Source organism: Diorhabda carinulata, chromosome 5 (assembly GCF_026250575.1).
Source record: "Diorhabda carinulata isolate Delta chromosome 5, icDioCari1.1, whole genome shotgun sequence".
Classification (NCBI taxonomy): Eukaryota; Metazoa; Arthropoda; class Insecta; order Coleoptera; family Chrysomelidae; genus Diorhabda; species Diorhabda carinulata.
In genome coordinates, this window is record NC_079464.1 from 12,891,132 (window position 1) to 12,917,210 (window position 26,079).

Consider the following 26,079-nt stretch of genomic DNA (forward strand, 5'->3'; position numbering starts at 1 on the left):
ATTGTGGAGGAAAACTGAAAAACCAATTGAATATTATTATTAGAATAAAAGGCGTTTCTCACTTTCCAGTAAATATGCCCTCAAATTATTGCGGAATGCAGAAAAAGATGATATCGATTTGATTTCAAGTCGCAAGTGATTGATGTCACATGACGATCTTTCAATATCAGTTTACGCACAGCATCGATGATTTCTGGAACATCTGATTTTGGACGACTCTCACGAAATTCATCCCGTATCGAAATGCGACTACGATTGAATTCGGAAAACCAGTGACACACAGTGATTCGAGATTATCCACGTTGAAAATTATAGAAAATTATCACACGAAAAAGTTGATTTTTGATTTCATCCCATTTTATGATCAAGATGAATGTTTTAAGTATTCGTAATAAACTCAAATAAAACTCGTTCTGAATAGGTTCACCATTAAAAATGTCAAATTTCATAATGGTCAGATTTGACTTATGCATATCAATGTTGCCATATATCAAAACTTTAGTAGCAACCCTCGTAATGGGGTGAATTTAAAAAAAAATATCTCCCATATTTTTTTCGTGTTTCCCGAAGCGGAAAATTTGTTGTAATGTACTTCGTTCCTGAGATATGGCCGACGGCTCTTCTCAGTTGCCCACCCGGTACATTCACCTATTATTGTGAATTCTCCATTCACTCAAATTAAATTGAGCAACGTTATTTATGAGATTATTTTCTATATATTCTCATTTTCAACGAATTCTCATTCAATCCTCATATAAATTTCTATATACAGGGTCCTTCACGACGAACTAAATCGATATGTATATGGGAAAGTACAGTGACTAATGTTCTGAAAATTTGCTTTTCGGGTTTTCCGAAATGCCCTTTTCAGCTAAAATAATTTTAGTTTTCTGAAACTTCCGGTTACACCGGAAGTGGACCCAAACTTCCTTATTCTAGAAGGAATGCTATGGTTTTTATAAAATTTTTGAAATTTATTCAAAATTTAAATAAAACTTTATATGAAGCATCGTATGCCTAAAGTACATCATTTTTTTATTATTTCACATTTTCGAAATTTTTGGACACATGCAGCTTTCCACTAAAAAAATTATATTTCTAAGTTTAAGTGAGGCAGGTCTAATATTTTCGGAATTTGGACAAATAATACTTACAGCTTTCGAAATCTGTGAAAATCTTGACAAAAATTTATATAGGGTGTTCAGAAAATGGTGCCAAATTTCGCTATCTAAAAACTTCGAGAACTTAATTTTTTGAAATGGCAACCCTCATTTTGTCCTTTACCATTGGATTCCGCGCTTTAAATTAAGGGGACTTCTTTAATAAATTCATATATCTCAATTTAATGATTTTTGTAGAAACTGGAGTAAAATGGAAAGTTTACAAGGTTTTTAATTGTCAACTGCCGATGGCGCACAACGAATAACAAAAGTTAACTTATCAAAAATTAAAATACTTTAGTCAATTAGAAAATATTTAAAAACACTACACTAAGAGGAGAAGAACAAAACTAAAAATTAAACTAAAGTAAATGTTTGCCCCAACTTCCAAACATTTATGGATTTGAAATTCTTTCCTGACAGTCTTTTTTTGTAGTTAGCGGCGAAGCAAACATGATATCTTTATACGACCCCAAAGAGAAAAATCTAATAGGGTGATATCAGTGAACAGGGACGCCATTGATGCGGTCCATCGTGTGCTATCCATCGGTCCTCAAAATGAGTCTAAAAAAGTTGCTGATACCACAGCTGATTCCAATTCAGATTTAGTGAGTGTAAATAATTTTCTAATATTTCTAGATATCTGTAAGATGAAATAAAACAAAAATTTGAAGTGAAATTCACCCTCAAATTCAAATAGAAAGATTACTATTAAAATTTTTGTCATAAAAATGTACCACCAGCATACTGTCATTTTTTATCGCAGCAAAAACATTGAAATTCAAGTACACTTGAAGTTATCTTTCACGCAATTCGACGGTCTAGGACATATCGATTCAGCTCGTCGTGAATGACTCTGTACATAAAACGAAAGTTTTTTTATTGATTGGCACAGATTTCGAAATTAGCATGATTCTAGTTTTCTTGATAATAGAAAAATCCTCTATCGGTGTATTCCACTAAGCGTTCACGGCGCCTAAAATACTCTTTTCGGCGTTCCACATAGTTATTACGATCGTTGTAGTTGCGACGAGAACGTCACTCATAACTAACGTTCACGAAAACCCTTGTTAAGAGGTGGGTCAAAATGAATGTTGAAAGAATCAACTCAAGCAACACAGATTGAAACCATGAGAGCTCATCTCATTATTTGATGCGGTATGGGATATTATAAGTACTTCTTGTGACGCACCACCAAATATTTCACTATCGTCGAAGAAAGTATTCTGATTTTCTGACTCCACTAAAAAATTCAATGACTCACAAATTATAACATAACCTCTTAAAGCTTTCGCTTTATTTTGTTTTGTTTTATCGTTAGTTAATATTTAACTTTAGATGCTCAAAATGCCTCGTAAGTCATTCCACTTGGGTTTAAGATTATAACGCTCTGGACTAAGTGGAACGGGAAAGATTGTGAACATGATTGTCATGAGTGCTTAGTGGAATGTACCCTGTGTAAGTATCCGCTGAGTGTGTTTATGTCTTGGATTTGTTGCATCACTAAAACTGTATGCTTGATAAGTTATGACAATTTTTATTACAAACTTGAAATAAATCTGACGACGCCATTTGAAAGTTGTTCGTTCAGTATTTATTTACATACCTAAAGTTGAGTTTTGAGTGTTCCATTAATGAAAGTGACAGTTCCGTACTGCAAAACACTTTCGAGACGCTCTGGAGTAGCCACTTCAATGTTGACAGTTGACAGTTTCACTTCGATGATTTTGCATAACCTTAAATTTTTAATTTTCTGAAATTATTTTTTTTTCCGAAGTTCTGTCTAAATTAATGAATAACAATGAATGATGAAGAAAACATCAGCGTTGAAGAGTTACTCGAATCCACGCCACTGGATATTTATAATTCTCTATCATTTACATTTTCTTTCCTCAGTGTAATTGAAAAAATTTTGGATCTTATGCGTTGTTTAAAAAATGTTGTGTACGCCGCGGCAGAAATACTACTTTGTTGTACTAGTCGCTTCGCTCATCTCGCAATTTTCAGACTCATCCAAAAAAGTAGCACTTTCAGTCCTTGGCATACAAATAACTATTAAACAACTAAGATCTATTACAATCAGCATGCGTTTTTTTCTTTACATATTCAATAACAATAATCAAAATTTCAGTATTAATAATCATTAGATGTAGAAATATTGGCTGAACATATTAAAAAATAGTGAATTTCATTAGGAGTCTGGAAATAAGGATTTTTTCGTGTGCGCTTGACAAATCCTCGAAAAGTCGTGCTACGTGCTAGCAGGAAAAATCCATTTCTGAACGATACTTTTATTATATTTATCTGAAAACAACGCAAAATGGGATTGTTTTATTTTTTGTCAGTTTAATTAATGTTAAATATAAAAAAAAGTAAGAAATTCCTAACAACATATTAGTGCTAGAGGTAAAGCCAGTGCAGCAAAATCCAGGTCGAGATATGAACATGAGATGTCAAAAAACTGTCTTTTTAGTTAATTCTTTTGGAAATCTCAAGAATATGGAATTATTCACGTTTCGTCGTTTCTCAATGCCAAAGAGTTGTATAGTTTTTAACAGAAATAATGACAACACAAACTATGTCTTTTCAAGCTCCAGGCTGTGTACTATGTGAAAAAAACCTGAAATAGACCGATTTTTATTCTTAAATTGACAATTTACAGTATAAAAATATTATATTCATGTAGCACTCCCTCTGAATTATAAGCAGCCACTCGAAATGTTGGAAAAGGATTTTAGTCCTTTGTTCAGCAATATGAATTTTATTCAAATTTGGTACAATCATAACATAGAAAATTCATTTTTAAGATGTAAAATTTTGATAATGTATCTATCACAAAACTTTACGTATAATGAAAATAATAATATTTAGAATGTATCTTTCAATCTACTTAATAATTAAGTTACATGTTCAAAATAACCACCATTTATTCTTGACAATAGCCGAGGTGATTTTGGAATTCTCGTACATAATTTTAAATGACCTCAAGTGTTATTTTGTTAATTTCTCTCATTATCCTAACTTCTAAATCAGCAATATTGTCCCGTCCATGGCCGGATTAAGATTTATAAGGCCCGGGGCTAAAATAATGACGGAGCCCCCTTTAGAAATTCGGAAACCCGAAAAAATTAAAAAAATAATATCAATACGTTAGATTTGTGATATCAACACATCACAAAATACAGAATGATTGGGGCCCTCTAAGACTTGGAGCCCGGGGCTATAGACCCCCCAAGCCCCTAACTTAATTCGACCGTGGTCCCGTCTATTCAAATATACTCTTCGTTCTACGTAAAGTTTTGTGATAGAGACATTATCAAAATTTTATATCTCAAAAATCAATATTCTCAATAATGATTGCACAAAATAAAAAAAAAACTTTATATTGATGAACGAAGGACTAAAATCTTTTTCTAACAAGTGCCTCTCAGCTCCCTCTTTTATTTAAAATTTAAGATAGAGCCTTTATAATTCAAAATGAATGCGGCAGGGCAATAATATTTTTCTACTGTAAATTTAAGAATAAAAATCTACCTGTTTCAGATTTTTTCACATAGTACATAACGTAGTACGTCAACTTATTTGGTAGAAAATAGCACTCGCTGATTTGATCAATCTGAAAAGACACGGAAGATGGGGCTCTTCTAACGTAGCAATTAGAAAAATCCATATAAAGAAAGAAAGAAACATCACAACTGATTTGTAATACAAACAAATTCCATCAGGAAAATCAAAACATCTGCGAATCAACAGCTTCAACTTATAGTTATAAATAATAAAATTTTCAAATTCTGCCATGGTACAAATTATACAATAAATGCTATTATTAATACTAATGATTCCTAAATATATTACTGATATTGTTGTTGTGTTTAGAAAAATGTTTTACAAGTAAATGATTTTCCATGCGCTGATATGAAAATGTCACCTCAACATCTTTGTAAAAACAGATGAAATCATAGTGTTTTCAGATAAGTATAATATACGTTAAATTTTGAAATGAATAGAAATGAGGTTTTAATTTTACTAACAGTTATGTATTATACATCAAACGAAACGATTTCATGGCAACATTGAAAATTCATATGGAAAGTTTCGCTGCTATAATTTCAGAACAAGAAATATAGTCGATTCATGTCAATTTCACAAATGGAAATAAGCAGGATGTATTAATAAAAATAGATGACGAACTACCATATGCTAGTACAATAAAATTTCTGGAGCTAACACTACACGCGAAATTACGTTAAAAACCTCACATAAAAAAGAAACGAAAAGTACCTAGTAGGTATTAGATACAAGAAAACGTATTGGTTGCTAGGAAGAAAATCAGTTCTGTTAATTTATGATAACTTACTTGTAAATAAACAAATCCTGAAACCGTTGTGGATCTACGTGATTCAACTATGGAGATATATCAGCGAAAACAACATTCAAATAATCCAGAGATTCTAAAATAAGGAGCATTTTGATGGTACGATCTTCATCGGGACCTGGAAATAGAAGGCAGGTAACCACTAAACAGCAGCTCTCAAAACTTGTGAATATGAAGGTAATTCAGCTCCTCGTCAACACCACACTAAAGAGAAGAGACCCTAAGCTTCAAGACATTCATAGTAATTTAGGATAGAAATGTTCATTGATCGCGATGATGATCATATCACAATTTTAGGAAAACCTTCAAGGTTTTTTTTTAAAAACAAGGAGTTAGTAGCAACGATCAACAAGCAGTTTGTATTTTACATTTTGAAAATTTACTTGAAAACCTCCTCTTTGAATGTAGTTAGTTCGTGACCGAAAAAATCGGGATAACCAAGAGTTGGTGAAGAAAGCGTTAAATAAAGACCAGAGACTTCCATAAATAATGCGAAGAAATCATTTCTCAAGGTTATTCGTCTATTAGAATTTCCTGTAACGGCTATTTTGAGACGTTTTCGGACATGCATACTACTATTTTCTCATCTTCGGAAGTTATGACGGGCTGTGAAGCATACTAGGATTAGCATGCTAACTTCTCTAAAGAAATGTTGCTCAATGAAGATGGAAATTTTATGTCAATTTCAGTGATAAATCGATATTTTAGCTAGAAAAATATGCGATAAGAAACAAAAATATGATAGTTAACACGGAATACATATTAGAGAAATGGAAGAAATTTTTTGAAAAAAAAGCTTAACTGCAGAGGTAGAATGAAGAGGAATTTTACGACGATAGAAGTAAAAAAGAAGAGATAACATAAGAGATAGGGTAATAAGCGGTAGGGTAAATCAAAATAGGAAAAACGTTTGGAGGAGACAACATAGAAGCTGAAATAAGAAAGTATTTAGTACAAACAGAAAAAGAATGTATATTAAATATATTTAATTTATACTGAAAACACTGTTCACACCAACACTCACAATTACACCGTCTGTCGCGCGTCTTCAGACAGTGTAATTGTGAGTGTTGATGTAGTGGTGGTGTGAACTATGTATTCAGTATGAATATCGCCAACAGTTTCAGGAATTCCATACAATTTAGTATGAAACACAAATAAAATACCCAGAGACTGTGAAATCAATTGATAACACAACATAAAAAAGGGTATGACCTAATGTGCAAAAACTACAGAGTGATATTCTTTGGAGGAGGAAATACATTCATGAGGAAATGGAATAGAAGCCAAGGAAGCCAGGAAAGAAAAACAAACGGTAGATAAGCTGTACATAATGAACAGTTTTATAGAAAGGAAATATTCCTAGTCCTCTTCTATTTATATTTGTCATGAATAAGATGACACAACAATAAAAAAGGAGGACTACAAACTGAATACGATAATTTGATACAAAAACCAAGAACTAGTAGATATAGACGAATTAGTATATGCAGAAGATATAGTAATTGTAGCAGATACATATAAGAAAATGGAAGAAAAATTAGACATACGGATAAAGACAATAGAAGACTTGAGAATTGAAGTAAATATCAAGAAATACAAAATGATGATAATAAATCAAAAAGAGAACATGGAGAAAATTTTATGATGAAAGCACAACGAATAGATGGAGGGATAAAACAAAACAAAAAAAAATACAATTCAATAAATGTACCCACTTTAATATATGGAAGGGAAACTTGGTTTACGAACAAAAAGATAGTAGCAGCTGAGAAGAAGCAACTGAAGAAAATAGTAGGAAAAACGAGGATGGATAGGTTGAGAACTCAATTTTAGACAAGCTTAAACGGAAACCAATAGAAAATAGAATAGTGACAAGATGTTTAAAATTGTAAATGGTTCGCACACATAAAAAGAGGAACACCCCAAAGCATTATAACAAAAATAACCGGAACAAAAAGATATAAGAAAACAAGATAGGAAAATTTTGCTACAACTAACATAGAAAGACAATACAGCAGATGAATTAAATAGCAACGTATTGGAAAGAGTGGAAAAATATATGAAAGGAGAGTAAAAAGTGGAATTCTAAGACTTTGTCTCGCGAAATAAAGAACATGAAAAGTTCTAGAGAAGAAGAAGAAAAAGAGCTAGATGAAAATGTGAATACTTAAGTAGCGTTTATCTGGGGTTCCGAAACTTCTCATATTTTCTGTTTCTAGATCGCAATTTTCACTTCTTGCTAACGCTACGACATATTACTCATCTGGAAGAAGATAAATTAGAGAACTCAATTTCTAACAATACGAAGCACCACCTCATTGGTATAATAAAGTACCGATTGGCTCAATGACACTGTAGGCGACCTCGGGATTTTAAGGAAGACGCTTAATGAGAGGGCTTGTTTTCTATGTTCTGCGTGGCCACTAGATGAAGATTCATCTTTCCGAATTGAGAAAAAAGAAGAGGATTGATGCAACTATTACTACAATTACATTTACTATCATTTTATGGGAAAAATCACAGGCTTTTATGTACAACTTTTTGTTTTTCATGTATAATCTATGACTGTAAGTTAAATATAATTAATATTATAAAACTTAGCCCCGCTATTCATTTTGAAGTTAGCAGTATTTATCTTAATTGCCCTTTGTTGGAATGCTTTGTATTGTATGTTATACGTTTGTTGCCTACGCTGTTATTCCATTGCTTAAACTAGTTTGTTTTATGTTTGAACATTTATTTTTGATTTTTATATCACACGGCACAGCACACAGCTAAGTATTGTTATTATTTTTTTGTTCACAGTGAACACACGTACGCTGAGGCTAAGGCACATTATCCAGAGCATGCTTATATACTCCCATTTGCAGAGTACCATTCAACGCCGAACCAGGAACACGAGAAATCCAACAAAGTAACATTCATTTATTGGTCACATTGTAAGATTGTTTAAAATTGTGATAAAATTAGCGTTTCGTAGTGAATGTTTAGAAAAAGTTTACCATTGACATTCGAGTTACGATAAGTCCACAATCACGTCATATTTAGATCATGAATCGTTTGTTTTTTGGAAAGTTGATCTTCACTTGTAACTCCAATTGAATTACAGTTATAACATCCAGTTTTTGATTTGGAAAAATTGGAAATGTGATACATTGTTTGGAGGATCACTTTTTTCTCTATTCAAAACTTGTTCACGTTTTAAATCCTAAAATTTCACTAAATAATACAATTCCCTGCAATATGCCGACATGTAACTTGTTTAACGTTCTGCTTTACGTTACAAATGTTTATAATACGAGGGTGGTTCAAATATAAACCGAAAGTTTTGAATGGGTGTTCGGGGTTAAGTGCTTCTCCAACATTCAAATGTAACAACTTTCTAAAAAGACCGAGAAGTAGTGGCAAACTATACATGATATTGCTGAAGAATTAGGAATCGGCGTAGGTAATTGGAGCAAATTCATGAACGGCACAGTTTCCTCGAAATTTCAGCAGCATTAAAAGGAAAGAGATAATATCTTGATTCGAATATTCACCACAGACTAAACTTGTTTACCGTGTTTTGGGATATGGGCGATTGATGTTCTCACTAAATAACTAACTGTAGATCTCCTAAAAAACACGGTGAAACTTGTGTACCAATCAAAACAACGCTGAATTGTATACAGTTCTGCTTATGATGGGAACGTAGACCTATTTGGAACATTGAAACACCCTCCTTATAGTCCTGATTTGTCGCTGTGATTATTTATTTGATTCATTGAAAAAGGCACTTGACGGATTGCGATTCGAAATCAATGCAGAGGTAGAATTCTTCATGTGTAAAAGGTTACGTGAATAGCCTAGAGATTTTTCTGGAAAATACATCAGAAACCTTGCGGAGAAATTATAAAAGTGTGTAGATTTTTAAAAATTTCATCCCTGTAACTTAATAATTTAAATTTTATAGCAAAATTCCGATTTATATTTGAACTACTACTAATCTCCAGTGGTTCAAATCGTCACTAGAATCGACTAATTTCGAGTCGAAGATGGAATAAATTCTTTCATAGTTACTATAAAGGCGCCGGAGAAGTTTTAGTAAGAATCCAAGACTTTTATAAAACTCCTTCGAGGGTTGACGATTAATAATACTGACCTCAAATTAGAAAAGTTGAACGGGTGTGAAAAAATGAAAACAATTCTTTAATAATACATATTTTATTTCTGTAAACTGAATGTTTGTTTATAGCATTACTTTCACATCATCTAATCACTCCAGAATTTTTTGCATTGAGTCCTGAAACACCCTGTATAACATTAGAAATCCTTAGTAATCAATCAACTTTTATGACTCATTTTCGAAAACTTGGTTAGAAATTGGATAATAGCTTAAATATCAGTCGTATGACAACACTTTCTGGGTACATTCACCATTAAACTTTATGAAGGTAAATTCAGATTTGTTATCAGTGTCGACAAAACTTCAGTATTAACCCCCGTATGTAATAAAAAAGTTTATGGCCAGAGAATATCATAATAATTATATAGAATATTGTGAGATCGGTAAAATTTTTATCGATTCTATTTCCAAAATTGAAATCGGGGCTTTCTCTTTCTAGGTGCCTTCCAAGAAGTCTATATAAAATCGATCCATACTTTTCTGGAATTTTAACCGATTGTAACTATTTATTTCTATATTTATTTCAGTGGAAAACTTCTATTAATTCTCCCAGAAGTTTTCTTTGGCAAAAGTCCAGGGTAAATTAACCCACAAAGCGTGAAATAAGTTTTAATAAATGGAATAAACTAAAACTGGAACTTCTGGAATCAATGATCCTTCTAATCTTAAACGAGAACCTTGAGAGAAAACCAAATAAAATGAATTCGATTCGTGAGAAAACTGAGGAAACTTATTAAATAGGCCATAACTAAGTTAAGTGTATTAGAAGTGTTCCCATCTGCTTCTACAAGCTTTTATTGACAAAAACCATTAGTTTGATGTTAAAGAATAATATTAGAAGAGTAGACTTCTCTTGAAATTGCTTATCTTTATACTGAGATCACTTTTGATTGGTTTTTCATGCAGATTAAACGCTAGTTATTTGAAGAAATTAATTGGAACGTCATATCATTTTCTTCAAATTTATATTATTTGCATAATTCCATATATTTAAGAAATTTAATGACTGAAACAAAACGAAAATTATAATTTCTTTCTACCTGAAGCTTCAACGTAATTCGCTCTTGAGATATTGTCAACGGCGTTTATTAGTTGCCCACCCGATACATGAAAATTAGATTCCAATAATCATGGATCAAAAAGAATAAGAAATCACTGGGAAATATCCAAATTACTGGAAGATAACCGTAGATTATAAAAAAATAAGAAAGAAAAAAATAATAATTGTAGAAGAGGAGTTAGAAAAACCCTTGGAAAATCAAGTGAATTAGAAGTTTTAGAACAAAAGAAAAGAAGATAAAAAATAGCTGAATAAAGAGACCGTCAATCCTTAGATTTGGGGCACCCAGATTTTGATTCCATCTCCATATGCTTTGGTACAAAACACCATACCATGGAAATCTCTACAATTCCAAAACCAAAATCCTCCTAGTAAACTATTTCTGGATTTCTGGGACAGTAATAAAATCCAAAGCTTCCACAAAAAGAAACACATTGCTGACCAACGTTATTGGAATTCTCTTACGAAAGACTTAATGAATCTTCCAGAAGGACCCAATGGATCTCTTCTATATTAGTACAAGAAAGTGATGGCTCTCCTTAATACAATATCAAACTTATAGATCTCCATAACAACGATTCCAATATAAAACAAGAATTGATTTTTACAAAAAAAAAGCATTAACAACTTTGCTATCAGGACCTCGAGAAATCTTGAAACCGTCTTTCAGAGTAATAAGAAACATGGAATAACCAACCATCAACCATCAGACATATGAACACTAATCGCCAATATAAATCATCAGCATTTCTTATGTCTTCAACCACCAATCTTCAGACCACGATATAAACTTTGAGGCTTGAAGTTATATGAGTTGTATGAGGAAAATCAAAATATATGTGATAAGAAGAAACTATACCAAACCCTCCTCCTAAACTCTTCATAGATACTGACGCTACCAAATATTTCATTAATCTTGTTATCGCCTCCAAGTATTCTCATGATTTAATAGTTATACGAACCCCTCATATTCCAAAATCATTCCCTATTACACCGATATTATCAAATTATAGAATAGAGATTTAAAATTCTATGAAACCTTCGATGGATTAATAGGTCTTGATAATCTCATGTTGCTCCAAACCATACTCAATTTCTCATCTGACCTCTTCACAGAAAATTCTATTTTACGCAGAATTAGTTGCCAAAATATTTGGAGTTGCGGTTTGAGCAACCTGCATTGCCAATTATAAAGCTGAGCGAGAAATATTGCTATCGTGTTGTGCGAGGTTCAGACGAATTCTGAGATCGAACCCAAAGATGATGATGAAAATTCACCGGACGACAATTTGGAAGTTTCACAAAATGAAGGAATTGATGATACACGATCACCTTGATTAATTGGAAAAGATGGAAAAAAGTGGAGAAAGCACGTTTACCAAGCGCGCAAGGAGATTTGGGAATGTTTTTATGCCACAGACAAGCTAGAAAATATTGTAAGCCATACAATGCAATCATATGATACACAACAGAAGATCGCATTGCTATGCCAACTGACCTTATCGAAGTAAAAGTATTATTAGGACTTTTTTATCTATTGGTAGATCAAAGGATATCTACAAGCTGACATTGTCTTACCAAAAGTCCTTTGACAAGCCTATCAGGCACTTTGACTTGAACCTTTCGTGTTCTCACAGCTTACTCAAGCGTTTCAACCAGTTCTGACACTCACAGATGACGTGGTCTATAGTTTCATCCTTCTCTATGCACCGGCATTACTTTGGATCGTTCGTGATGCCCATGGTGTGGAGATGTCATCTTAGATGTCCATGCTTAGTTAAAAATCTGGTCACTAGTCGGGTTACGCTCATTTAATTAGAGCAGTTGTTTGGTAAGAGGGCTGAAGGTGGATCTATGTGTTTCAGCTTCCGTGGCAAATGTCCTTTGGAAACCATCTGATGAACCATATAAGCATATGAGCTAACAAATCCGCTATACAAACTCTTTGCAAGGTTTTTTCCCTGAAATATTGAAAAGTTGTTTGGATTGAACCCACACCAAAAAAAAAAATAGTAAAAGACGTTTCCCAATAACTACTGTCCATTTGTTTCAGTCCCAGCCACTACCAAGATCATGGAGAAGGTCGTTAACCAGAAAATCTGTTTGAAGCAACTTAACCTATTTATTAATTAGATTAAAAAGAAGTTTTCCCTTATACAGAATTTTTACTGAATGATGTTTATTTTTGTATCGTCTTTTTTCATTTTATAGAGCGGTAAACCTAATCGGCCCAGGGAGTCAAATTTGAAAATACGCCACTGCTAACAACCAGTTAAACATTCATTTACCAGACTAACTTATCGATAGATTATCTTCACCAGAAGAAGAAGTGCATATAAAAGAACTGGGTAAAACTTGATTTCCACCATCCAGACATCCAGCCTAGACTTTTACCAATAACATCAAACATAAGATCCTCTACAAAAAGGACGTTATTCATATGATATGATATGATTCAATATTCTTCGTAGGATGAGGCAGGAAATTAGTTGTTCTCCTCTTCGAAGAATTGCTGATCTCGTTTTCAAAACATGAAATTCCTAGTAACTTTCAGAGGTGAATCATAAAAAATATATATTTTGATGTACAAGGTGTTTCTACATTGATGCGACAAAATTCGGGAGGTGATTGCTCGTATGAAATTGAGATGGATCTTTTCTATAAAAAAATTTCGCCAGCCCACGTCATTTTGAGATATATTGGTGACTAAAATTGAGATTTTATTTTTTTTTTCAAATTTCATTAAAGCTAGAAACTTGAATTTCAGTAATTTTCGTTCACTCGCAAAAGACTAACTACGTTCTTTTATTCAATATTCCTGTTACATTATACGAGGGTGAAATTAACAACCCTTATTTCATTTCATATCATTATTTATAAATATTTTTATTGTTTTTCCCCAAAGCTAATAGCCTCAGAGAAAAAAAAATAAACACCATAATTTATAATTTTTTTATTAATTGAGTAGAAAACAGTAAAGATGTGAAATGTAATACGATTCATAATGAATGCTGAAAATAACCAACTCTACGTTGTTTTTTATTGCAAAGTTTCAGCATAATAGACTGTTGTCACATCATTTACCATGTTCACTTAATGTTTATTCAAATTGTAGCAGGCTAATGTCAAGATGATAGTATGGGAAATGTGAATCATAATTCATATTCATAAAATATAGAAACTTTAGGAAATCAGACCAAAAGTGCGGAATGTGATATATCAGCTTTTCAAAAGAAACTGTCGCAAATCTATGAACCGAAAAAGAGCTGGAGAAAGTCGTCACGGAGTTTGGTATGGGACAACAGCTTCAGCAAGAGCAACACAAAGACCAGGATTTTGACCAGGAAGCAGACAACTGCATAATTACTTTACTAATGTTGAAGATGATAGTATGAAAAACGTGGACAATAATTATAGAGAAAACGCCAATAATGTAGAAACTTTGGTAAATGAGACAAAAGTGCAGAATGTGATATATCAGCTTTTCAAAAGAAACTGTCGCTAATCTACAAGCTAGTAAGAAACAAAGGCCAGGATAGTGGCCAGGAAACAGACAATCTGTGTTATTACTTCGCTAAAGCTGAAGACGATACTATGAAAAAAGTGGATGGATAGAGAAAACGCCAATAATATAGAAACAGGAAATCATACCAAAAGTGCAGTTGAACAGACTAAATGCAAAAATAAATTTGATAAACCAAGCAAAAAAATGAAATGACATGTTTTGTTGGAGATACACTGAGAGTAAAAACCGATGACGATGTTTATAAACTAGCAAACAAGAGAGAAACTATCGAAAAAAATGTTTTCCAGAAACCATTTGTGTTTAATGAGAATGCTAGAGATCTGAAAAGTTCATATCCGGAAACGAAAAGTTAACGATAACTTGCAATAAAGCAGCCACTTTTAGGAAATCTGAGCTATAAACGATGTATCTATGTAAAACTAACTGTATGATTAAAAAATGTAAATGTGAGGATATTGGGAATCTTTGTAATTCCAAATGTCACAGTTGCTTGACTTGAACAAAAAGATTATATTTTTTATTATATTCTTTATTATAGCATGATACAAGTTTAGTGGTTCTTCTTTTATTTGTAAAATATGTTTTCCTATTGAATATGTTACATTCCTTTTTCAGATCTCATAATATTCATCTAGGCGAATGAGTTTTTGATTTCTCTAACCGTTATTCAGAAAAAGTCCTTTACCATATTGTGTAATGGTTAACTTACGCTTTTTTTCAACAAAATATCGGTATTTTAAGAAATAACACTTCTCTCCTACTCTTTAAAAAAGATTTTATGAATATCACTAATGAGTACACCCAAGAGTTGGTATGTAAATTTTGCTGCATTGAGATCGATACGAATTTATTATATTTAATTTTGTTATTGAACACAAGCTGTGCAAAAACGCTTGCTGTTGATTACAACAGTAGATAAATCAGCCAACAATACAAAATAGTTCACTATATCGATTTCTAGAATTTTGTGCCAAGGTTTTCCCTTTGTACAGGGTGCGTGAAAGAACAAATTGAATATTTTTATAGTTTAAGTACAGATATCTAGTAGTATGTAGTAAATCGCTTACTACCTTTCTTACTTTTACATCTACAGGTTTTGCAGAGACCAAAAACTAATTCAGACTGACATTTGGTGTTACCACAAATTTACGTATCAAACTGTCGAAGCATTGAAGCAATTATTGTTAAAATCATAACATCAACATCAACATTTATCCTTTCCAAGTTACATTACGACTGGGTGTGATGCGGAAATAACATTTTCACATTCAAACACATCATTTTTACAAAGAAATTAATTAACGTAGAAAATTCTATTGTTTTTTTTTGTTCATAATAATTTCTATTAAAAATTAATATTAATAAAAATTAGTATGTAGAATGTTCAGAAATGAACATTAAAATGAGAATACAAGTCGTTTATAACGTAGAAATCACTTTCTAGTAAATATACCTCCAAATTGGCAAATGATTGTTCATTTTCTCGCATTGTACATTATTGAACCTTTAAGTAACTTGGAGTAGGTAAACGAAGATCGTGCTTCGAGTTCCTAATTGGATATCAAAAAGGGTGTGTGATAAATAATTATAGAGGTTGGAAATAGTTGGATACAAATATGAGCGCAAAACAAATTCAATGATATGAATAAATTCAATAATGGAATTACATAAATGGCAATCCTCAAATATGTGAAAATTTCTATCAAAAATAAATATTAACATTAAACCAGTATGTGGAAAGTTTAGAAATAATATTAGAATTACTATACAAGTTGTTCATAGCGCAGAAATCAGCAATCAAATATTTTACAGTATAGAGCCTTCAAGTAACCCTGAACGTATAGTAGGTAGATCAAAATCGTGCTTCGCTCTCTCAAATTGCGTCGCACAAGACGTACATTAAAAGGTACTACAATTTGTTAATTAAAATATTATTTCTTACATAATAGAAAGCCTAAGAAAAATCACAGAAAGTTGCTGCAGTTCAGTGATGGATTGAAAATTATTTAGGAGATGGTATATATCATCAATTAGTGAGTATTTCATATTTAAACAGATAAGATAGAAGACCAATCTTTCAATGATCTTACATACGTGGGAATGAGTGTAATTGAGCGATAATAGAAAATTGCCATTTTAAAACGAAATGTTCAATAAAGTAGGGAGGTGTTTTGATGTGCATTCTGGCACACTATAAAACACATTTAATGTAAACCCATCGTTACCAGAAAAGAATTTAATAGAATAAACTGTGTAAGTCAACATTAATATCAGAAGTATGAGAGCGGATCATGAGAAAGAATCATAGAATTGGTAAAAATTTGACTACATTCACAAAGTAATTATTAAGGTAATCAGGTAGTGCTCAACGGAGAAGCCTCAATTCTTAAATCGTTTACAATACCAGGTTTCTTTAACAATATAAAAGGAGGTCACGAATGAAGTTATGTGGATTTTTTATCACCAGGAAATGCTCCTGTCGGTGGGATTTCGCTTTGCCTTTAATACACAACTTTATAAGTCTCTAAAGACATATTTCTAAATTGATTTTCAAAATCACAAATCTTGAGCTAAGCCACGACGCTAAAAAGGCGAAATGACAGAAGGTCAGCAGCATTAACCAACTCCCAAGAGCACTATCTCTCATCAAATATATTGTATGACATTCCTAATCTGTTCTCTGACATCTTAAACTATCGTCATCGCCGCATCTGTCCATACCTTAATCATCTTGTGTGTTGAGTGCTGAAGACGTGGTCTGCAGTTTCTTTACCCTGATTACACCAAAAGCATTCCTGGGTATACGTGATGCCCATAGTGTGGAGATGGTATCTTAGATAACAGATATCTGCATGTTGAAGCACAAAAAAATATTATGATGTTCCTATGATTGAAAAGAAAAATAACCCTTCTAGCAAGTGAAGAATATATCGAAAACGTCAAAAGAGGCATTATATAGAACGATCTCAACACGTTATCTCTGGTGCTGGCTTAGCTTTTCTCATCAAATAGATGCATGAAATTGGAGAGTTTTTGGACTTAACGTATTTAAAGATGATGCCACCACTTTAAGTTGGCCTGTCTGACTCGTAATCCCTAAATGCTGGGTAGAAAAAAGATATTTCTGCATAAACAAAATATTGCTTAGAAGCGATTCGCTCGCTCAAGACACGTCTAATATAGGACTATTAGGTTACATCATCCTGTAAGTGAATTTTAATTTTTTACGAGCCAAGTAAAAGAACAAACATCTAAAATTGAATAAGTAATTTGAAACGATAAAAACCCTTCCATCAAAAAAACATAAATAGATTTGAACGATAAATAATTAACCTGCGAGCTAAAAATAGGCATTATTTTTAGGTCACAAAAAGTCCTCACCTTATATAGAAAATTGATATAACGTAAATTATTATGAAATACGTAAAAAAACACAGATTTAACAATAAACAAAAGAAATGGAATGTGAAATGATGAGTACTGTTTAGATACAACAAAGAAAATGAGGACTTGATTGGAAGAAAACTGAAAATTGCAAAACTACCACCAAGAAAATACGGAAAATATAATAAAATGAATATGCTAATACAGATAATGAAAGAGTTGAAGAATGAAGAGGAATAACAAAACGGGTATGAAGGTAACGAAAAAAACAAGCAATTAAAGGAAGAGAAGATAGACATCTAGGAATACGTGTACAATTCAGAACATAATATGGAGTGGTTTGAAAGATAAAGGAGGCGTTATCGATTTGGAAAGTGATGAAGATGAAAAGAAGATTATGAAAAACGAAAAAACTCAACACCTTAACGAAGAGAAAATTTATATGAACAGTGATGAATGAAAAACTTTGGTAAAAAGGAAAAGAATATATTAAAAAACTTTAAGATGCTTCACAACAAAGTCACTATAGAAAAACGTTTAGGGAACTGTACCAATAACAAAAACAGTTTGTGAAACAAAACACAAAAACCCGGAAACCCGGAAAAAGACAAATACGGGAGAACCAAAGAAAAGACAAATGGATCAAAATAAGAAAAAACATTTTGATCGAAGTAGTTTGAAAGGTCAATTTTTTATAAAAAGAAACATTTAGCGAAGTATAGTAGATTTTTCCTCTATATCGTGTAATATAGACTGGGTTTTCCATCAATTTAATTCCATATGAAGCTGACAGCTTAATATCAAAATTTAAGAAAAATGGAAATCATTGATCTACATAATAATAAAATGGATACCTCATTTCACACAGTATACTAAAGCTAGTCGTCTCCTGTAGTACTTGAACAAAAAACTTAATTGGAGTTGGTGGATTTAGTAAAAAAAATTTATAATAACAATAATAATAATAATAATACCTCATTCATTGTGGAGGTCTTGCAGATTTATAAAGTTCACCCAACTATTATAAGCTTCCTTTTAACAACGATGAAGAGATGGCGAACAAATCTACATCAGTCCAAACTCCCTCAGTACTGACAAAATACCCATAAGTAAGGATTCTACCATGCTCAATTATACAAAGTACGGATTCAACATCAAAGCGAAAAGAGACACCAATTGTACCATCTTCTTTATATGGACGATATCAAACAATAAGCTGCGAATAAGCGTCAAATCAATCATTTTCTCGATATAACACATCGATTTTCCACCGATATACATATAGAGTTTGGATCGTCCAAGTGCAAGACTCCAGATATCGAGAAAGGCATCATCATGAACGGAGATGTGGTACGCCGTCGCTTTCAGCGTATTCGCCAAATCATAGACTTTCATCATAACCGGACAGGACCGGCTTCAAAGTGCATGTCGTAACAATAATTTCGGCGTGATAAGCTAATAGAAACTCGAAACAACCACATTGAAATATCAACTTCAAAACTTCTAATAGTCAATATTTCAATCATACTTAATCATAAATTACATTACGTCAGTTGGGCTTTGTAATACCATTTTCAACAAATGAATGGCTTGACTGATGAATTTTTTCTTCTGATGTCATACGTACCAATCTTGTCCGCCATGACACCTATTCTTTCCTTTTTCACTTTTAGTGCATTCTAAACCTTTATCAAGGGGATTTTTGAAATTTTTTTCAATATTTAATATAAATCATTGTTAGTTTAACGGTGTTGATCAAATGGAAAATTAAAATAACCCAAGGATTGACTTGCAGCCCCTTTGTCAAGGGCAATCGATACCTTCAAAACAGTATCAAAATGCGTTGTTTACAATATAGGACGAAAAAAATTCTATCATACGTCATTAGGAAATATTTTCATACCTTGAAAAAAGTAGTTTCGTTATCTCTTTAAGATCTTGTCAAATGATAACAGGTACATTTTTTTCAAATATCATATGGGATTTACTTCGAAAAACATTTAGAAATTCGATTGCAATATTAATCAAGTGTCAGCCATAAATAATCCATTTGTCCAGTAAAATCCACGATTCCATGAACGACAATCACCTGAATAAATAAAGAGAAACGAAAATCTTTAGACTGGTTAAAAATTAAATAAAAAATTTCCCTTGAGATTTTGAGAATCGTGACAATGAAATATATGACTGTATATAATTTATCAAATCAAATTATTAATTATTATTATTGATTGATATAAATACGCAAATTGTCAGGGTCAATATCACATTTTTATAAAGACTCAAAGAAAAGTTGAAACGTCAAATTTCATCACAAAACCATAATATTTGACATTTGACAACCAACTAATATGTCAATCGATACCCCAGACAAAAAGCGCATCCTTCTATCTTTGTGAGTGGCGATTAAAGTGCGCGAGAACTTGTTGATAATTGATCAAATTAACAGCTGACCCGACCTATCCTTATCTCACACTATTTTGTTTTATATAGTTGGTAGCCATGTTTATATAAATTTTTAATTTAGTTAAGTTGGCAGGGGACAAGCACTCTTAGATATGTTCAGTGACAGTGAAATATGACACAAAAAATTGTGACAGGCAAACGAGTTCCAATTTGTAATTTTAAGAATTCTTAAGTATTGAGCAACAATCCAACGACTGTTCATAAAAAGTTTAGTTAATCAAAACAAGTATCATTTCTTCATTATTTTTCAACAAAGAACCCAAATAACAACATAACATTTTTATTAATTACAACTTATGATTCCGAGGAGAACACGACCTGACTTAGATCGTCGCGTTCAGTGGGCGGGCTACGTCACGTGTTAAACGTACTGATGATCAGAGAGAGACAGATCAGAATTGCGAACAATCATGAAAGAAAAATACAAAGGAGATGATTTCTTGATCCCGCGTATACTGATGATTCCAACGGATTCACCATTCGACTTTAAACGTTTACAATTTCCGGTAAGTCTGGTATTTGCGTTGACCATAAATAAATAGCAAGGCCAGTCGATGGAAATTTGATAGGAACTTGCAGTTTCCTTGTTTTGTGCATGGACAATCAAACCAAAAATTTGGTTTATTAAAAACTCTGTTTTGTAAGTAAGCAATCGATAATAATAATAAAACTTCATTCATACCGAGCATTTTTTTTATTTGTTTCAATAAAAAAGATTCCTATTGTTTGTTTCAAGTTTATTTTATCCAAAAGTCTTCTATATATCGATTGAGGCAGTACGAAGTCTGCCGGGTCAGCTAGTTGTAATGTTTTCAGTATAATATTTCACAAAGAAGTTTTCGTTTTTCCATTTCCTCGGGATAGATAAATGTAAACAAAAGAATAACTGGGATCTTCGAAGCTATTATTTGAATTTTCATGGTCACACAGAAACTTTGATAAAATTTCAATTAACTGTCACCACTATCTCTTCTGGATATGATAGAATGAGTTCGATATGAACGTATCTCTATGTGGCCATTATGCATGTTTGCTCAGTAATAAGAATGATACGGTTGAGTTCTTATAGTCCGGGAACCAGCCCATCTCAACGCCCAGCATATAAAAATAATCAAATGAACAAAACTATAACTTAAATTTTTTTATGCTGATTCTATATCTGTTTTACGTTTCCCTCTATCACGTCTAGATTTTGTTCAATTTTATAATCCAATTTCACTCGACTATCATATTTGTATTCCACCTACTTTGGTACAGTTTTTCTATTTCTTTTATGTCTTAGTGGAACTGCTCACCTTGCTCTTTAATGTAATTCCCTGGGTTCTGAGGTAAATAATCAAGGTGGGAATGTAGGCAGTGCTATTTCACGATCATGTTTTATCCAAGACTTTTATAACGACGGAATTTTGGTCCTACTAGGTTTTTGGAATATTTATTCCTGCCCAGGAAACTTGCGAACATTTTTATAAAGCTAATCTAAGCTAGTTTTTCTTTCTGAATAATACTTTTCCAAAATTTGCTTGTTCCATCGAAATTCGGATTTATGGATCTACGAAAATCCCCGTCTTGACTTTTTCTGAAAAATACTTGAAGCAAGCAATCTTCTTATGGTCAATCAAAGGTTTAGGGCACAATTTTTGTTTCCAGTGTTTGTCACGATCTCTAGCCCAGCTTTGACCTATCAAAGGGCATATCATTTTGAAATCGTCACACACAAGCCATTTTTGCTCCGCATATTTAATGTTGCCCAATAGGGCTCCTAAATTTCACCATGTTTCCTCCAAGTAAACGGAATTGGCAACAAGAATTGAGGCGTTCTTATTTCCATTATTTAGAACTCTCTTCAAACTTCTTTGAAAGGAATCAATAAAAAGTGTCCACTCAGATGGTTCTTGAGTGATTTCAAAATATTAAGTTGAAATAGACAAAATACAGGTTCTTTACTAACCCATTAATAATTGCATTTTTGAAATCATCGTGAAAAGCTGCTTAACCATGATCTTTGTTCATTTTGATTTTGATGCAGGGTGGTATTATCAGTCATTTTATATCCATTGATAATTTGTGGGTTGCTACTCAAACACTTATGTGAGTATGTCAAATTTGATATTACCATCATAAAATTTGACAATATTAATGGTGAACGTTCTCAAAACGCTGTTGTTTACAGATACTTTAAACATTTATCTTAGTCAAAAAATTGAATTAAATTTTACATTTAACCCAATATACTTTACTGTCCCAAGTATTCCCAATAATTCACTTGATTCACCTCATTATTATGGTTACTAACTATTTTACTGGGCTATAACTATCACTTTTCACACAAGTTCAAGAGGCTTAGTGCGAACTGTATCAAGAAGTTCCAACATTTCTTTGTTTATGTATTTATGGAGTCGTGTTTACCTGTTTGTGTATCATATCAAAGCTACATTTTTTCCATAAAAATCGTAACAGGATCAACACCCTGTACAATGTAAAAAACAATACAAGAATCAAGATATGATTGTTGCGACCAGAGCATTCGAATAGTAGTGAGAAATCTAAAAAATTATCTATTTCGTTAATATCCATTGAATCTAACCTAACTTTCTGTTTGTTTTCTCAAATCTAAACTTATCATTATAAAACTAATAAATACAGGGTGAGTTTTATATATGGAACACCTCAATTACCTCGTAAACGTTTTGTACGATTTTTATAAGTTTTTGTGCGAAAGGGTCTTGTGATACGGCCGGTATTATAATGGTATTTACATTGTCGACAGATCTTTCCTTTTTCCGGAAAAATAATGAACTTTGTTGTACCAACTAGATCGCCCTGTATATTTTTCGTATTTAGCTATTATAGCTATCGTTAATACGAAAAAGAACGAATTGATATTTAAATGATATTGGGAGAAGGTGATAGGCGTAGGAGTCAAAAAGAAACGTGTTATATCTTTAATAATTTATATCCTAATCGAAATCTTATAACAAGATCTACTGTCAATATCACAAGATCTCAAATTAGTCGAAGAGTAGTTACATTTTTGAAAAAAAAATCATTGAAAATATCAGCATAAACAAATTATCTGGATAACTATCATAAATTGATCTTTATTGTTACAGAGTCTTTGACAGTTAACGTAAGTGTTTTACTTCTGAGTTTGGCATCTCCGGATGAGTCGAGTTTGGTGAGTACTTATTATTATCGGATTCAAATATTGAACGATGGACACTTTCTAATTCTAAATTAAATCCAAATAGAATTATCAAGAAATCATTAGATAACGATTAGGAAAGGACCATCAGTCTCAGGAATCATTCTTCTATTGTTTTATTCCACATCAAAATGCTCAGATTTTTTCTCTATTGTTCTGTTTTGACATTTATTCACATAAATTAACTCCCACTTTGATCTACGGAAACAGAAACAGAAACAAATACTAGAAGGAAGAAATACAGCTGATCTATTTATTAATCACACTGCTCTTAGAAAGTTTAGATGTTGCTATGGCTGTAGATGTCATAGACCTTCGTATTCTATGCCATACTTTCCCAGGTAGTACTCCGACTTTCCGTAGTCTCTCATACTTCGAGAGGTCTTGACCTCTGCGCAATAGAATCTGTACGCTGCATTATCTGCAAAGTCTAACGTCTTCAGCTGTCAATTGAGACGACAGTGCCCTCGACGGGACTCTGTACCTTATAACACAGAAGGGTTGAAATCCTATGAAGGGTGTGTCTGCCTCTATTTTAGTGAGTCTGTTTCCCTCCACTCCGCTGTGTCGGAATCCATTGCAGAGTAACTATATTTTACTTGCGAAGCTAGTTTAACTGGTCCTGGCATTTTCATACTAGTTTGAATTTTATGATATTGGAGCTTAGACCTCTAACAGGATGTTGATCTTCCGTTTGTGATAGTTCCTATCTGGATTGAAATGGATGCATTTTTGGTTGTGTATATTTTTTCTACTTGAAAAATCTTTAATGTGACCATGTATTTGTTTCTAGACCCTTGTACTCTAATTTCAGTTCTTTCTGCTGTTTTAGAGCCATTTGAGGACATTTCTGTTCATTTCTCGTTTGTTGTTTTGATCCCACAATTTTGGCAAGTTCCAGGTATGGTAATTATCTTTGAAGACGGTTTTTCTTTGTTTTCTTTCAATTTCTGCTCAAAAATCAGAACTCTTGGTATCATTTGGATAAAAATTTGCAGTTCATGTATTATTTTCTCTATAATACCTACGTTGATGCTCAATTCCTTAGCCTTATCACGTACAGGAATCAGTCGGTTTCCCAAAATGAGTTTTTCTACAGCGCTGACGTTTTCGTCGGTAACAATTGTTCAAGGGCAAGTTTACTACCACTTTTCGGCTTTTTAGAAAAGCAGAACACCATTCATTCTCTCGATTCTTGAAGAGGCACTCATTCCTTCAGTAATTTTCGATAAATTTCCTCAGATTTCACATTATCTTTTACCAAAAAAAATGATGCGTTGCGCAACAGATACTGGTATGTCCTTTTCGCCCATGACTATAAGTACACTAAAAAGTGAGATTATGCTATCCCCACTGTTCTCTACGCTCCGTAAAACAGCAGTCTAATATCCACTTTCACCAAATGTTTCGCGCGTGCTCTCAAAACTACCCTCGTAACAGCAGCTTTCCCTTCTTCACCTTCTTGTTTATATATAAATGAATAAATAATTTCATACACTTCTTTCTAGTTTCTACTTTCTCTCGTTTATTATTGTACCACGAATAATAAATAGGTTTAATACAGAGTGGATCACATACAACATTCCACATCTATATTTGGTAGTATTCATTATATTTCCAGAAAATATTGATACACATCGATTTTTATTGAAAGCAGAACATACTTCAACTATACAGACACCTGTCATTTGTCAACTACCTCCCTTCCAATCTCACTTTTCCTCTCTTTTAAATAAGGAACATACGATGTGTGAGATCTAGGGAAATATTAATTTATCACCTTCAAAAATATAGACTGATGTCAACTTTTTATCCATTCTTTGCTTCTGTTATGAATATTATGAACAAAAATCGGCTTCTTTGAGCATTTGATAAAAAATTGATGAATACTATTTCCTTTGACGTACTCCTCTGTATATCTACTTCTCATTTGACATTATTTCATTTGTCATTTAGCGAAAATTTTACTTAATTAACTCATAGATTTCTTTGATTTGATACGTTTCCGCTTACTGATGGTGATACTTTCATATTTCCCTGGTATAACGTTGACTGAATTAAAATATGGTTTATTCACATTTTCTATCAACGTCCAGTCGATAGTGAGAAGCATGATTCACGGTAATTCCTGATCAAATGACCTTTGATAATAATATAACGATATATTTTACACACGAACATGAATAATTAAATTACAGATATCTGCTTTATCGTCGCCACCGAGGCAATTCTGGAAATTCTCTGACTTTTTTCTTTACCTCTAAGTCTCCAGATATCTACTCATGCAATTACGTGACAACTGCATCGTACTAGGTCAATACTTAACAAGGTGCTAGGAAAGGTTACTCTAAAATCAATAAAAAATTATTTCAACTATGATTTTAATCAAGAGTTTAGTACCAATCAGCTCATGATTTAATCAGAATTTCTATTATATTATCAATTGTAACTTTTCTTGATGAATATTTATTTATTATACAAGAGAAAAAAAATACTAGATTTTAACTTGAGGTTGTGAACAACGAAAGCTATAATCTAGTACTTTTCCGATGTATAATATACAATTTTTTTGTGTGACCTAAAAAACGATGATTTGATATTGAAAAATTAAATTATAAAAATATTCAAGTCAGGAAATTATCGATGTAAAACTTGAACTTTGAAATTAGTAGACTATGTTGTGTAGATAGGTAGAGGACGATTTCGAATACATTCCGAGGTTTTATTAAATTTCTCGA

At 32.5% G+C, this 26,079-nt stretch overlaps 1 protein-coding gene across 11 annotated transcripts in view; it reads left to right on the plus strand.

The window, feature by feature from the left end:
- The window catches only part of LOC130894644 (glutamate-gated chloride channel), a 108,887-nt gene that overhangs the window by 51,669 nt on the left and 31,139 nt on the right, over positions 1 to 26,079 (plus strand). For all 11 annotated transcript variants that reach the window (XM_057801574.1, XM_057801571.1, XM_057801579.1 and 8 more), the window contains one exon: positions 23,250 to 23,314. In XM_057801574.1, the coding sequence (XP_057657557.1) occupies positions 23,250 to 23,314 (65 nt within the window). The remainder of the gene's footprint in view (positions 1 to 23,249; positions 23,315 to 26,079) is intronic.